Genomic DNA, 17,130 nt, shown 5'->3' with positions numbered 1-17,130 from the left:
GATAACACTGACTCTTATTAAACAGAAGGCAAAAGGAGAGGGTTAGGAAAAACAAGAAATAAGGCAGGGAAAGGGGGAAAAAAAACTCTGAGGAGGGAGGGACACAAAGTGTCACATCTCAGGTAGTGTTCGGGATTTAGCTTGAACCAGTGGAGGTTAAAATATCTTATGGGTCCACCTCTCTGGCCCAATGTCATCAGGACATCTCTCAAGATCAGAGTGTTGAATCTCCAATGGTGTGTCACAGCGGATTTCAAGGTCCCAGGAGATAGTGGGAAGATGCTCACTCCTTCTTATTCTCCCATCTATCAGTCAGCCAGCATCCATGATAACTAAATCCTTCACCCCAAAGTATCTTTTTTGAGGATCCCAAAATTGGGGAGGTGGATGGAAATGGAGCTCAAGCCCTCATTATTTTGTCCACCAATTAGTTCTAATTTCCAACACACCAGTTTTGGTCCACTGATTTTCAATCCCAATTACCAGGGCATGACCTTAACATAGTCCTTGAGTTATGTCTGTAGGCCTTTTGTATTTGGCCTGATTGAGTCTGTCTCCCTTTTGTACCTTTTTTCTGATAAATATTTATTGTTACAGATTATTGTGACCTTTTAAAAACTTTTATTCACTTTCTTACATTTAGGATCACAACTGGGGTAGCCCGGCTAGGCCCCAATTATCACTTCAGGTCTTTCTAAAAGATGTGCTGTAGCTCAACCAGAAGTTATGGGCTTGATGGAGGATTTATGGCAGACAGTCTATGGCCTGTATTATGTAGGAGGACAGAATAGATGATCATACAGTTCCCTTCTGGCCTTAAACTCTATGAATCTATGAAACAGGTGTAGTATTTACTTTACTGGAGGTCATATTTTTGTCAGTCCAATTTGAGAACATTTCCTTTCTAAACAAATATTTAAACCAAACTCAGTGACTTGCATATTTTTGGTTTATATTCTGAAGATAAATTATTAGTCAGTGATGCATTTTCCACATACAGTGATAAAATATATATTTTTAAATGATTGCATTCAAAAAGGTTCATAAAACTATTAGATCAACTGGGCTTAATATAAAGTTATTAAAAATGATTTGAAATAATCCTTCATGGATTAGTTAATATCAGATAAATACACTAGGGCACACATGCTATGATTAAACACTTGTCTGGCAATCTCATGGATTCGTTAATTCTGTTCCTTCATTGATTTAAACATATTAATTAGGAAAAAAGCCCAAACCAGGAGCTGAACCCCTGATCTATATGCACAGTTTAATAATCATTGTACCATGGTGATTAGAATGATTATGGGGATACTGTGAAAAATTCATTTGCTGCAACTAAGCCAACAACTTTGCATTTGTGTTGAAAAACAATTATGGGGCTTAATTGGGAGCCATGTAATGATGACAGCAGTTATTTCAGTGATTGATTCCCAAATTAAAAAGAGCTGGCAAACTAAATACCAGTATTTCCTATGCTAGAAAACTAAAAGGAGAACCAAGGTCCGGAGAACATGCACAGTACACAAATTATGAAATATGATGAAATCCTGACTGTGATATACAGAACTGCTTCACAGAAAAGGCTGATGTATGGCCATTACCTACAGTTCTGCTTGTCTTGATAACAATGTGAAAGATAAAATAGAACATAGGAATTCAAGGATCAAAATTAGCAGCAACTGGAGGCAAGCAAAATATTGATGTTCTGCAGTTGCCACTAGACTCCTTAATGTTAAGGCACTCATAAAACAGAAATCAGAGATATGGAGGATCCAGCTAAATTATTTAAAGCTACTAGAATTTGTTCATGAAATTCAATTGATTTGATATTTGATCAATCACTTCTCATCTTTAAAAACATATATCCTCCTCCAAGGTCATGTTTCTTGTCTTTCTCTGTACATATTTGTCAAGATTTTCCTTACAGCATGCAATGACATTTCGCATGATTCTTTGAAGCATCTTCTCCTACTCACAAATATTCCTCACAATCAAATTCTATGGAGAAAACCCTCTCAGGGATTGGTTCATATAAAGTATTTTGCAATGCACAGCAGGGCCAGCTCCTCAGGTGATGTAAACAGGTATAGCCCTATTGACCTTAATGAAGCTATGCCAGTTTATGACAGCTGAAGATCTAGCTTCCAGTGTTTACATTTGTGGGAAATAATTGTAAAGTAAAAATGTTTGTTTCAAGTTTTTGACTGTAGAATCTAGTTCAGCTAAACTACTATCACTGTGAATAATCTTATTGTTGAAGCTAATTAGTACTCTATATTTTGCTCTGTGATTGTATGGATAATTAACAAACAAAATTCCCCTGGGGCAGAAGGCTCACAGAAGGCATCTGTGCCACTTAAGCCATCTAGGAAGTGTCTAAGTCCTTTGCTGGCCACAGGGGGTTTACCCCACTTTCACATGCCAGTGCAGGGTGTGAACAGTGGGTAGAGTGGAGTGTGGGGACTGGATTAGGTGAAGACCCATGTGGAGCCAGTGGTGCTAAAACCATATGTATATGCAAGGACAAGGCTTCAGATGTTATTCAAGACCACCCCTGGAGTGGGACCTATTGAGGAGCTTCAACCCATATGAATGCTAGTTTTTTGGGCTTTAACTTGAGTTATGTTAATTTCATCCTAATGTGACTAATGGTAAAGCCCTGAGACATTTTCCTTTCAAAAATAAAGAATATTTATTTTCTGTGAAATATAATGTTTATTTTGACATTTGTAAGTAGCTGTGAAGTGTTGCAGACACAATCTTTCTACTTAACAGACTAACAGAGACAAATCATGTTTTAAAATAGCAGCATTCTCATTATTACATTATCAATCTCAGGCATGCTATATAAAACCTTCCCGCTTTCTTCTGCTCTATGAAGTATAATCCTTTCTGATTTATATCTCTAAAACATTTCTATAACCAAATTTATGACATCACTTGCAAGGGCCATAAAACATGTTCAGGTAGCATTTATATTATAAAAATAATGTATCTGCAGTCAAGGCGTAATCTGTACTCCCAATTGGATGGATAATTTAGTTTTTATGAATAAGTTATCATTACTTTTCGTAGATATTGGTTGAATTCTGGTGACTAACATAAAAGCAGCAAAGATTTTTAAACCATAGAATTATTGATAATATTAAGATTGATATAAAAAGCATTCTGATATTTAACCATACTTTTATTGTTACAGGTATGCTACAGCACGCTAGTTGATAAATATGAATAGGCTCTGTAAATTATAAGCATAATTTGATTTTTTTCCCCTCAAAGGTGGAAGCAAAATGGCAGAGATATTGATCTTACCATGAGTTATCACTACAGGTTGGTTGGAGGCAGCTTAGCAATCAATAACCCACATACAAAACGGGATATTGGAACATACCAGTGTTTGGCTACAAATTCATTTGGAACAATTCTGAGCAGGAAGGCAAAGCTTCAATTTGCATGTAAGTTGCTAAGACTGCATTTATTAAAGCATTTCTAAGTAATTCTGTATGTGAAATGTAATTGATTTGATAATTAACGTATCATGATGACCACAATGAAAAGGGTGGATTTACCTCTGCAGTGCTTTTCTAGTTTAATTTTTGTTTAAAATCTATTTTCTCATAAAATATTAACAACAGAAACAGACTTCCAATTCCTTACAGCGCTCAGAGAACAATAATTACCACTGATGATTGAAAGGTCAAGAAAGATGAATGCAATTACTTTTGTTCAATAAAGCTGTTGTGGGTTTTTTTTTGAGGGCTTTTTTTTTTTTGTCGGAGTGATATTCATTAGTTATCTAGTTCCACACCTAGCCACATGCAAAAAAAGTTGCAGAAAGACTAAGCTTTACGTTTGCTACAACATAATGATATCCAACAGAGTCACATAAATGTCACACCAGTAATTACTTCAGTGACATTTTGTTACATTAACAGACATACAGTAAGATTCCCGTCTTCCTTATACACTGTGCAAAAGGATATTGTTCTGCTGTGCTGAAATGTGTCATATTTCAGCCAGGTTGGGTACAGTTGCTGATGTCAATTTGAACCATTTGAGAATTATTATGCTAATCCTTTTTTATTTCTTCTGCACATTTTTGAGTGGTGACTGAATTCTGTTGGTACCCTCAAAGGAAACTTGAAGGAAGCCACATGTTTTACTTGCACTCATCTTTTTTTTTCAGTCTAAAGGTCTGCACTGTCTTTCATTGTGAGAAAGCAATTGTTTTCAAACCTCATTAATAAAACATACTTCTAAAGCCAACCTTATGTCGCTATTTCAGACATCAGTAAATGTATTAATTATTAATCTTGTTCCATTTCTCATAGCAAATTTCATGTCACAGAGGTTATACAAAGGAGACATCAGAGGTTGAAATGGTTCACAGACTTTTTCTTCGTAAAGCTGATCATTTGGTTTATCATTTGTACTGGGTTTTATAATTTTCCCACTGACTTTCTTAAGCAAAGAGCTTTTGTCTCTAGAGCTGGACAAATGAAAACCAAATTTTAATTCATCATATTCTGACCCTTTTATATTTACTTTTCTCAAATATTTCTGCAAGCAACCTTTTGTTCATGGGAAATGAATTCCAAGCTCGAAGGTGAAATTTGCTTTGTGATAAAACAAAATCCCTGTCAGGCAGGAGTAGTGGAGCAGCCATTTTAGAATTTTGTTCGTGAAGACTGAGTGAAGAAGGAAGCAGAGTTGGCTACTGGGAGGAAACTGGGGAATGAATGGAGGAGGAGGAGATCAAGAGAGGAAAAGGAAGGTGCCCAGCAGGGCCTACAAGGAGGAAGCTGAAGGCTGCATATATGTCACAGATATACTTGTAATCAAGGTGTCTATAGAATTCAGCTCCAAATCTGATGAGGGGACACTCCTCCTTTTCTTCACCACAGGCACATTGTCCTGCCAGGAGGAAAATACATCCACCTGAAAAGGGAGCCTGTAGAAAAAATAAAATGCATCCGGGCCCTACCCACAGGATGTCCTGAACATTTCTGGGAAAATTCGTCTCACAGCCTGGGTAGAGGAAAGAGGGAGCTACAAGAGGAAAGGAGCATTGGAAGAGTAGAAGAGGAACCTGAAAAAAGAGAGAGGGGGCTTGCAGGAAGGACTGGAAGGAGTTTCTGTCTCTTTTCACTTGGAAGAAGGAAGGGAAACCATTCTCTGCCAGGCTGCTGTTGCGTGTTACTTTTACACAGTTCTTGGCATGAATCACATGACCAAGAGTGTTAGCCAGGATGGCTGACAGAGACACATTCCATATGTGGAGCTTGTGTTTTTGAAGTAACATCCACTGAAAGATCTCTCTGATCAGAGAAGAGAAAACATTGCCAAGTAATGGAATAGAAACACAAACCTCTGTTTGGCCAAAGAACTTAAAGGTGAGAATAAATCTGAGACAAACTGCAAAGATACATATCTCCAAACTGAGTAGGAGTTAACTTTTGCATGGTGCTAAGCCAAAAGCAGGTCCACTCCTTTCTGAAGGATGATTCAGGGTATGGCTACACTGGCGATTTGCAGCGCTGGAAAGCCTCCACCAGCGCTGCAATTAGTAAGTAGCCACACCTGCAGGGCACTTCCAGCGCTGCAACTCTCTGGCTGCAGCGCTGGCCGTACACCTCACTCAGCATGGGGAATAAGGATTCCAGCGCTGGTGCTGCAGCGCTGGTCTTCAAGTGTGGCCACACACCAGCGCTGTGATTGGCCTCCAGGGTATAAGGATGTATCCCAGAATGCTTTTATAAATTACTCTCTTTGTTTCGTTATGCAGCCTCTCTTTGTTTTGTTGTGAACGAGCTCCGTACGGAGCTCCCTTGCCGTTGCCGTTGCCGCTTATCTAAAAAACAAACAGAGCTCCTGTTTGCTGTGATCATCTGTACCTGGCTGTAAACAATCAAATGAGATTGCAGGCAGGGAGGGAATGAAACAGCGGGGAGTCGTGTTGGCTGCAGGCTGTTTGCAATTAAGAGTTAAGACTAAGAGGTTGGAAACATGTTCTGATTTTTCAAGTCAGGAAGCTAACACACAGTGTTGGCTCCAAAAATCCACTCTCTCTCCCCCCCCGCTCCCTGTCACACTAGACCCCACTCCACCCCCCTCTTTTGAAAAGCATGTTGCGGCCACTTGAATGCTGGGATAGCTGCCCATAATGCATCACTCCCAGCAGCGCTGCTAATGCTGCAAATGTGGCCACACACCAGTGCTGGTAGCTGTGAGTGTGGCCACACACCAGCGCTGCTCCTACACAGCTGGATGACCAGCGCTGCAAACTACCAGCGCTGCAAACCGTAAGTGTAGCCATACCCTCTGATCTCAGAATGCTGAGGAAATTGTCGTTGCCAAGCAAGTATTATTAGGATCTACAAACAAGAATACAATATGCAGCAGTGGAAAGCAAGGATACTACGTAGGAGACATGAGAACTCTCTCACTCCTAGATGAGTGTACCAGCAACTGTTATCAGGGGTGAAGTAAACCAAAACCTAAAGGAAAACACAAATGACTTTTCCCAGGCAATTCTGCTGGCCAGAAAATCTGCATAAGGAGTACACAACTAGATGCAACTAAAGCAATTCAATAACTAGTAAGGACTATGGCTACATGGATAGTGTTAAATGGCTTTGTCTCACTAATACAGAGTTTTTGGAACTCTATATTGGTGAAACATTCTACCAGAAAAACTTAATTCATTGGGAGATAAGATCCCTTAGTGATATACCACAAGCTCCAAAGATTCAAGGTCAAGTAGTTCGCTTATTGATTTGATATTTGATATCCCCAGAGATACACTTCCCACAGCTACTTTTGGGACCAACAGGAGTGCCGGCAACCTTTTTGGCGCCCTAGGCAGCGGAAGGTCCTGCCCCCGAAATACCGACGACGACCCTGGCAGCCAAACATCCGTCCGCCGCTGTCACTGCCCCCCAAATGTTAGCACCCTAGGCGCCTAATGGGTTGCACCGGCCCTGGGGACCAATATGGAAAACAAAATCCTAGTTCTCATTTGCGTGGACCAGATGAACCAGCAAGTTCCAGCAAACATTAGTAATAATATGCGGATGTATAAGAAAGAGGAATGTAAACAGATATGAGATCCTAATTTCGGGACGAAGGCTTCATTATCAGAGGAGATGGCAGAAATGCAGCAAGAAACTGAAGTGAAAGCACCCAATAAAAAAGTCACTCTGAACATATGCTCATAACCAGGTTTACAGAAAGAAAAGACAGCAACACTGAGAAAGGCACAAGGGCACCTTGTTTTGGAGTCTAGTGCAAAGTCCTTGACAGATAGGTGAAAAGATATGAAGACAGAAAGGGATTTTAATTCATTCAATCTAGTCATTTTCATGAATGGTGCCTGCATGGCTCTTGGCCCCAACCTATTACAAAAGCTACATAGCTTTTAAGCGGTTTTCCACCTATGAGTCCAATCAAAAGAGAATTAAAATTGTGGTCACAAAACTGCTCTTATAAAAGGCCTTTGATAAATCAAGCACTGACTTTTCTTTGACCTCTCGAAATTGCAGTTTAATACCCAACTGGTACATTGCCCACCCCAAGGTGAGAATAAATCTGAGACAAACTGCAAAGATACATATCTCCAAACTGAGTAGGAGTTAACTTTTGCATGTGCTAAGCCAAAAGCAAGGCCACGTAAACATCAGTAGGAGTTCAGGATCAGGTCCCTAGTAGTGTATTACTCATCAAATTTAAGTGTGGCATAATCAGACCCTGTATAAATAAATAGCAATAGTGGATGGAATTATAATTATGTAATAATGCTACTTATATATGAAACATGATTATTTCACTGTTACAGTCTCCCATTCCCTATCTTCGCACCTCTATCCATTTGTTTCTTGTGTATACCTGTTGTCTCATATCTCATGCTAACCCCTTTGTGACTGGATGTGTCTATTTTATTATACATGTGTGCACTGTGCCTAGCACAGTGGGGCCCTGATCTCTGATTGGGGCCTCAAGATGCTATTACAATCCCAGTCAAAATGATAATTCTAGTAATAAATTTGGAGGGGGAATTTTAAGTATATTTGTTTCCTTATTACAAGATAAATAACCATACATTATAATGTAAATTATTGTTACTCGAAGTAACTTTGTGTCTTTCTCCCTCTTCTCAAACTTGTTGGCCACATATTCATTGCACACCTCGACAAGATTTGTGAAAATTATGAGCTTTTTCTACATTGAGTAACAAAACAATTGCTCCATGAGATTACAAATAGATGTTCAGATTCAGCTGGAGTTTCCTTCTTTAAAAACAGAGCTGTCAAATCAAAGCCTGCAGGAGGAATATTGTGTGGGCGGAAACGACATAGATTATTAAAATAAAAGACAGTATCATTGAGACAGAGGACAGTGCAAACACATAGATGCTTTAGCAGGACACATGGCGTGGCCATGCCTAGGTTATTAATACTTCTTGGTGAAAGTTTGTGTCATCCTAAATAGAAAGGAAATTGTACATATTCCCCATAAAGTATATACTTTTAAATTAGAAACTGCAATTCAGCGTTGATTATTCACTGGCCAATATGCCCTTCAACAGTTAATGTTATCTAGATAAGAACTAGAGCTGCATAATTCAAATCCAAATCCAGATCTGGATTTCCAACCCCTTCAAATGATCAGATCCTGGATCTTCCTTTTGCAGCCAGTCACAAAAAAAATGGGTCCAGAACTAGATTTAGATTCTGAATCACCCCTCCACTCCCAAAGTCAGGAGTTGGCAGCCATCTTTTTTATCAACTAGGTGACAAATTCAGCCATGGTGCAGAGGCCTAGCATGAGGCTCTGTGCAATGGTTAACCCCTGAGTCGGGGTGGAAGCCTTCAAGAGAGCTGCCATGCAGAGATGCCTCTGCATTTCCTTTAGGCAGTGCAGAGCAAGTAGCCTTAAATAGGAGGGTGGTGATGGGGGAGGACTAGGGGCAGGTCAGTGCTGGAGCCATGGAATCTGAGTTTATGTGCATCCAGTGATCCCAAAAAACTACACACGTGGTGCAAAGGGACTTCAGCTCTATTCAAACTTATATGCTGGAGTAGCAGTCAAGGAGTCCCTTGCCCATCCTCACCACCCTTCACTCAGTCTGAAAAATCAATCAGATTAGTAATTATACAATACTTTGAGGGATGATGTGCAAATATTGAATGACCATTAACTAACAACTGGTTCTGCATTCAGCACGGTATTTTCTAAAACAAAGATGTTATATTTAGCATGGGTGCAGGCTTCCCTGACTTGAGAGTTTTAGTTTGCTTTTCCCCTTCATGAACGTAGCATTAAAAATGTTCACTGCCAGCATCCTCCTAGATACCCAGAGTGCAATGACAGGATCCTTGGTGATAATGCCACTAAAAAATGGCGTTTCTAACAATTGTCACAGAGCCAATCAAAGCAGCGATTTGGGGTGTAATTTCATTGCCAGAAATAGCAAGGGTGGAAGCGCAGGAACATCAGAAAATCCACAAGATGAAAAAGCATCCCAATTCATGGAAGAGTTTTGACCAGTGAGCATTTCTCTTCTACTTTGGTGTTGAGAGGCATTTTCTTCTGCATATTAAGGAGTTGTTTTTCATAAAGCCTGTCTATTTTTGTGAATGAGGATTATATAACTCACATTTAATTCCTTAAAAAAACAAAACAATAAAACCCAAGTCATGAAGAACTGTCAGAGTGCTGCTTCAGCTGGGATTTTATCCCTCAAGCACTGGGATTTGCTTTAATTATTTCATCAGTTTGAAGTAAAATAAGTATATGCAAACAACTGAGCTGGGGGAAAATACCCATATCCAGCTGCAGTAAAGCAGTCCATCCTTGCCCACTATTATTTCTTTTAGTTCCAAGTAATGATCCAAACGTACACAGGCACACTCCAGAAATGACAAGTCAAATAACATACTGAGGGAAAAAGGACTATGTTGTGACTCAAATTATGTGAAACAATATCAATCATGACTACTCATAGAGAGTGAAAACAGCAGACCAAATATTTAAGATATCCAATTTGTCAGGGATCCGAAATGAGATTCTTTCTAATACATTAAAATTATTTTGTCATACATTCCATCACTAATCAGAAGAAGTGATGATGATTTCTATTTAACACAGGTCTATTCCTTTCCCATGTAAAAGTCAAGTGACAGTCAGAAATCCTTATTTTTTACTTGTGAACTCCAATAAACATTCACAAGGTACAAGATTCAGGGTTTCAGATACAGGTACAAGATTAATGGGTTTCAAAAGAAAGCAATACTCTTGGGTCAGGCAGCACAGACATATTTGTCCACATTTTTAAAAGCTTCCCCCTTTATTTTAAACAGAGCTCTAGTTATATTTTGCTTGGCGTTTTATGGCCACATTTAGATACCCATTGATTTCAATGGGATTACTCAGAAAGCAAGATGGTACTCTGTGCAAAGGTATCAGAACCTGGACCTTATTATCAGTTTTAGAGAGAACATCTCATGTTCCATTTTCATCCTCCCTGTCCTTAGCTGGAGATAAAATTTTGGATTGGAATAGATGGAAGAAATCTGGATTTCCTAAACGCTCTAATATGGTGTGTGCCTGACTGTTGTATGTGTAGAACAGACAAAATATTCTCTTTGTTAAAGTGACAAATGGAAAAGGAAATAGCCCCTCTAGCACGATCTTCTGTTTTGTAATGGGGGGTGGTGGGGATGGGAAACAACCCCAAACCCCAAATCTTTATAAGTATCTAACCATTTTAGGATAAGATATTTAAAAACATTCAGATCCATTTAGTCTTAGCTAGATCATGACAGTATCGGGTACATGCAGAGCCCTTTTAGACATTTTTTGTATGAGATGCTCAGAAAGCATAAAATCCTGCTTTTCATCTGATTACTTCATCATGTTGTTTACCTTTGACTGCACACAAATTACATGAACATCACAAAGCAATATAGCATGCCTCAAAATGTCATAACCCTTTTTACTTGAACCATATGTTTTGAAACAGAAAATGGAAAAATCAATTCAGTTAAATCAGATCAGATATTCTGAACTTATGAAGTCTCGACATGCATGAATTTCCCTCTAAATGGCTCATACACTACTAGCTAGGCTGATAGTGTGCTTCTGTACATGTGTTGAGATGCCCAGTGTAATTATTATATCATGATTAAAGATGTAGTGGGTGTAGTAGCTACTGCCCAGGAGTAAAAGCTTTCTCAGGCAATTTGAACTACTGATTACCAATTAATTACCTACAAATGCTTGCATACTGATCAGCCTGACTTTATCTTCTTGTACTGTATGACACAAAAATCATTGCAATATTTTTCTCCTTCATGAATAATTGTATGAATTCCATAGTATTGTTTACATTTTATTCATCTTTCCAAGGTTGAGAATTATGGATCTGATTTTCAAAAGCTCCTAAGTAAACTAGGAGTCTTAAGAAATATCTTCAAAGGGGGATTTAGACCCAAATCCTAAAAGGTGTTAGAGAATTAGGAATTAGACACCTAAATACCTTTGAGAATCTGGCCTTAGACCTTTAAAAGCCTAAGCCCCATTAACTTAAGTCACTTTTGAAAATGAGCCTTTGGCTCCTAACTCACTTAGGCACTTTTGAAAAATGTACCCTGTGTCTCATCTTGGGTAAGGAGCAGCCCATTACGGCACCACTCTCAGAGCAGCCCAGGGAAGGAGCAGTGACTTCCAGAGATGGAAGCAACCTGCAATTGACCCATATTGGCAACAAATTACTTCCCCAGGAGCACTGACTCTCTATCACTGGCCAATGATCACTGGCCAATGATTGGGGTAGGTGGGACAGAGCCAAGTATCCCTTTATTCCCCACCCTTCTCTGGCCATTCCTTATCTTCCTATGGGGTGAAAGGAAGTAATACTACCAAATTCAGACCAGGAACACCACAGAGAGGAGTAAAAAGGGGCACTCAAAGCCCCCTTACGCCCTTTTAGGGGCACATAGGGCAAGTCACAGTTTTGCCATTTGTTTTACATTGCATGATCATGACACCTAAATAGAATAACACCTAAAACACACAATCATTGCTTACAGTTGTTCCCATATTATTGGTGGAGAAGCTTGTCAACTTGTATGCACATATAGGACCAGACAGAGTACAGAGGAACATAAGACTGGTAGGAATTTCCTGGGTCATCCAGTCCAGTCCCCTGCTATCACAGGTAAACCCTTCATCTAATTCCATTCATAAATGTATCAAGCTCCATCTTAAAACTGATTGTTTGCCCCCACTACTCCTATTGGAAGTTGGAAGATGATTTCCAGCCTAATACATTGCACCTCACTCTGTCACCAAGGCAAGATATGCCCCAGTGTGGATTCAACCTCAAAGAGGTCATGCAGTGGCAATGAATTACTGCCTGCCCTCCCTCAGCATTTCTCCCAAGTGAGAAAAGAGCAACCAACTATAGCAAACTCAAGCAAGACTAAAGTGATGTTGGTAGTAAGAGGGGGGAATGCTTTGAAGATATATGCTACTGCTGACTGACATGTGCCTTCAGGTTGTTAAATAGGTCCACAACCTGAGTTCCTTGTTGGAATCTTCATTATGAGTGGGTACTCACATAGCTAGCAGCAATAAATGCCTAATCCCACCTGTGACTGGCTAGAATGTGTCCAATCTGCTGCATATAGAGTTGTAATAGATAAGCCTGGGGTTCACAAATGCAACTCCTTATTACGTAGAAACAATTGGCTGGAAAAGCTCTGCCTTGTACAAAATTGAATCTATCCATCTGTTTATGAGCAGAAATCACCAAAGAACCCTCCAGTCTGAAGCCCATCCCCTCCCTAGGCTTCAGAGCCCAAGTAGCAACTATGAAGCACTGTCTACACAGCTCTTTTTCGACAGCTAGTTCAAACCCTGCTAGCCTGAGTCTTTCAACCCAACATTCTGTAGGCATACCCTGGGAGACCTGCGTGCAGTTTCTACTTCCTCCATAGACTTTCTGTGTCACCTTGAGTATGTCACTTGTTCTCCTTGTGCCAAAGTTCCCTGTCTATAAAATGGGGTTAATAGCAATTCCGTACATCAGAGAGTTGTTGTGGGGAGTATTGAAGATTATGAATTGCTCAGGTAATAGGGACCATATAAGTATTTGTAGGTTATTTTTAGTTAGGTATTATTTACTCTTCTGTTAGTCCTATAGAAAGGTTTATCCTAAATCAGCCTGTTGTAAGTTGTCCTGGAAACAGCAATATATGTGATTGAGATATTGTTGGTAACAAAGCATCTATAGGTCCCAGAGCTGTTGGATTCTGATTGATAAAATTTAATATTTTTTGAAGAGTAAAACCAAGTCTCTTTATTTGCGATGTGGGTGAAGTTCCTTTTTATCTATCCGAGTTTCATTGAACACAATATGACTTAGCTTCCAATAAATTATGGAATGCAATATCTACAATGTCCATATGAGCTTTTATTTTTGGCTTGGCACAGAAACTAAAAAGATAGATGGAGATTTGGAAAAAATAAGAAACCCACATAAAATTCTCAGTAATAAATGACTGTTTTCTTTTAACAAAAAGTAATTAAATCAGTTTTTATTACTTATTTATTCTTGTAGCACAGGTAAATCTTGCTTAATATCAGTTTCAAAGACATAAGATAAAGCTCATGTATTTAGTCTTTATATTGTACAATTTATGTTCAAGGAACAGAAAGAGTCTTCATCATAAATACTTTTAATAATAAAAGTGAAAAAGGCCCCAAACTTAGCTATTCGGGATAAAAAGGATAAATTCTGATCTGAAGAATCACATTGTTTTTACCTCTCAGAGCTATAAATAATCACATCTTAGATGTTAACATCTTGAGTTGAAGTTGAAAACCATAGAACTGGGGTTACATTCACAAGCAGGGTTATGGCCCCTTTGCACTACTGAGGTGAATTCCACACAATTCAGAGGGATGTCCCTGCTAGTGTTTTGTGCAGCAACTGGACCCTATGATTCTCCCCACTCCTCCTGCGGTACTTGGCTGTGTGTGGGAGAGAGAAGGTGGGGGCATGTCAAGGATCCCTGGGCTCAAGAGCCGTTAAGGACCTACCACAAAGTTCATCTTTCTAGACAAGCATTTGGATAGGGCAACAATTCGTGGGATGGGGATCTTTGTTATGTTCTGAAGGCCCAAGTGTTGTGAGATCTTCTGCTTTTTCTATTGCTTATATTTTATTGGCATGGATTATCATTTATAATATTGTGTGAGGGTTTCCCAGGGCCAATCAGAATAAATAAATAACTGGAGATGAGGGCACTCAGTATTTCACAGCACCTTGCAAGATAGATCTGGCTTATGGTGAACAAAGTCACAAAACTGGTTTTGTGCAGGTTCAGGACTACACATGCTCAGAGCCAATTGTATGATCAGAGTCTGAGTTAACAAACGACTTAGTCATACATAAACACCTACATGCATACTGAAAAATCAGATCCAAATAGGATAGTGGGTAAATAGAAATATAAGAGACCTGCTCAAGGTGAGGAAGAATGCCTCTGCCATGAGATACAGTTTGCCACAAGGGGCCGAGTCCATCCCTAGTGTAGCTGCATTGAAGTCAACAGAGATTTGGCCCATTTGATTTAGACTGTGGAGAAAGAACTCTCCAATCTGGGGAAAACTCATGCAGATGGTAAAGTGATGCTGTGATGACCAGTGACAAAGGGACTCTATGATGACAAGTGAGAACTCGTAAAGAATATAAATATTAAAAATATATGTTTTGTTTCCTTTTGTGAGGGTCAGTTTCTTTACTGTGCCTCTGGCCTCCAGATGGAGTTTAGAGTGAAAGCCTCCATCAATACTCACTGCTCAGTACAGTTCACCCTGGTTCAGTTCAGAAATGAGTTTTAATATTTTATGCTGTTAACACTATAGATGAAAAAAAAGTCAGATGTGGTCCAGCTGAAGGACATCACAGGATACACTTTGCAGTGAGTTTCTTTGTGCACACAGCAAATATAAATTCAGTCAAGGATTTTTCTCTACTTCAATGTTTAATTTAATTATGGTCTTTTGCTGTTCCTCCATTGTGGTGCTTGATATTATCTTGCAGATGGAGCTTACTTTCTTAATTTACAAGACAGACAAAGTGTTGCTATCCACGTTTCATAACAGGGGAACTAGAGCACAGAGAGATTGAGGGCCAGATTTTTAAGGTATTTATGCACCTAAGGACGTAGATAGGCACCTATATAGTAAATACCTTAAAATATCTTGTCCTAAGTGACTTGCCCAAAGTCACCCAGAAAGACTGGGATTGAGTCAGGAATTTAACCCAAATCTGCAGTCCCAGTCCAGTCTTTTAACTGCAAGGCCAACCTTCCACCAACCATTACTCTGCTTCTGCTGCAATTTTTAATAAACTGATGGTTTCTGGTTGATTATAGATTATTAAAAATATGTATATGTCCTTTAGCCAACCAGAGCAACTTACTCTAAATGAGGAAGGCAACATACCTGAAAAAAACAGAGCTTTAAACAGCATCCTAAACCATCTCAGAAATTACTGAATGCATATTTGCACTCTGCTGCTAATTCTTAAATGGGACAGGCTGTTTCAGTCAAATACTCCTGAATGATGGTTGTCTAATATTCAGCACAGGCTGTCTCTCATTGCAATTCAACTCTCCATCAGAATCTCCAGAGCCAATTTATGCCGATCAGAGGCCTCCTGTGAAGTTATTCAATTGGATAGATCTCTAAAAAGATGAATTTTGGTGACTGACTTTCTTCCCCGATCTGTTCCAAACAGCTCTGCCATGACAACTGGGGATAGAGGAGAGGGTATTCAGTCTCAAAGTGAAGGAGAAATAATGTACTATGCCCAGAACTATTGTGCCTTTGTGAAGGGAGATAGGAGGAAAAAAGGATGAAGGTTTTCTGTTAAACAGAAGGTAGGGTAGGCCTGTGGAATATCCCCAGTGGGACAATGGAACATGAACAGTAAATATTACACCAGTATTTCAACCTATGCCTAGTGGAATGGGACACTCAGCATTCTTTGTGGCTGTTAGTTCAGCCATGATCGTTGTGTCTCTATAGTGTGCTATGGGCTATTGTTGCAAGACCAGATTATATTAATGTCAATTTGGAGGCTTACCCAACATATATTTTCAAGTGGGACAGAAGAGATATATTATAGTAAAGAGCAACAAAGAGTCCTGTGGCACCTTATAGACTAACAGATGTAGCGGAGCATAAACTTTCATGGGTGAATACCCACTTCATCAGACACACAAAAGTTTATGCTCCAATACATCTGTTAGTCTATAAGGTGCCACGGGACTCTTTGTTGATTTTTAGAGATCCAGACTAACACGGCTACCCCTCTGATTATGGTAAAGAGAGGCTCTTTAAATGTTTAGTGGAAAATATAAGGATTTAAATCAGGAAGTGAATAAAGCTAAGCAGCTTTCAGCTGCCTTAATTAGAGATAGTATTGCTCTTAATCTTAAGAATGAATTTATGGAAAATCAATTAGAAAGTAAAAATTGAAGATTAGATAGTGTTAAAAGAAGAAAGAGATCAATAGCATCAACACCACTATCAGGATCTAGGAAGCATTAGAGAAGTTACTTGATAAGTTCACTTTTGTCAGTTAAAAAAGTATTTCGTGACTCTATGAGGTTTCTGAGCAACATGTGATCAGTATGCGCCACCATCGTGATATTTGTAGAAAATGAGGGTGCTTACCAAAGTAACTACTTTTATGAATACATGGCCCTTACAGATCCACATTAAAGGCTCAAATGCCCTGCAATGTGAAGGTGGAACATACTCCTCTCCTCCTCAAAGTTTTTCTGACAGGTTCCACTGCTTGGTGGCAGGGAATCTGATTTCACAGTGGGAGCCTGTGGTGGCAATGCCATGAGGGAAATCATTTATCATATCGTCTTCTGTTCATGACTAGCTCATGTCACAAGGATTAAAAAATGCCATATTTATTTAGAATATGGGTTGTCAACCTTTTAATTGCAATGCACTGCCCTCTCATTTGAGGGGTCATGAACAGGTCCACAGTCACTTGTGACCTTCCCTCTCTTTATATCTAGATGGAAAGTGGACCCT

The 17,130-nt window shown here is 39.3% G+C and overlaps 1 protein-coding gene across 1 annotated transcript in view; it reads left to right on the top strand.

The window, feature by feature from the left end:
- Positions 1-17,130, top strand: part of LOC120368610 (contactin-6-like) — a 216,040-nt gene that overhangs the window by 88,089 nt on the left and 110,821 nt on the right. Inside the window, exon 4 of the mRNA XM_039480826.1 lies at positions 3,286-3,461. Coding sequence (XP_039336760.1) covers positions 3,286-3,461 — 176 coding nt within the window. The remainder of the gene's footprint in view (positions 1-3,285; positions 3,462-17,130) is intronic.

Source organism: Mauremys reevesii, linkage group 7, assembly GCF_016161935.1.
Source record: "Mauremys reevesii isolate NIE-2019 linkage group 7, ASM1616193v1, whole genome shotgun sequence".
Lineage (NCBI taxonomy): Eukaryota > Metazoa > Chordata > Testudines > Geoemydidae > Mauremys > Mauremys reevesii.
The sequence above is the reverse complement of the archived record's forward strand: the minus strand, read 5'-3'. Positions and strand labels throughout refer to the sequence as shown.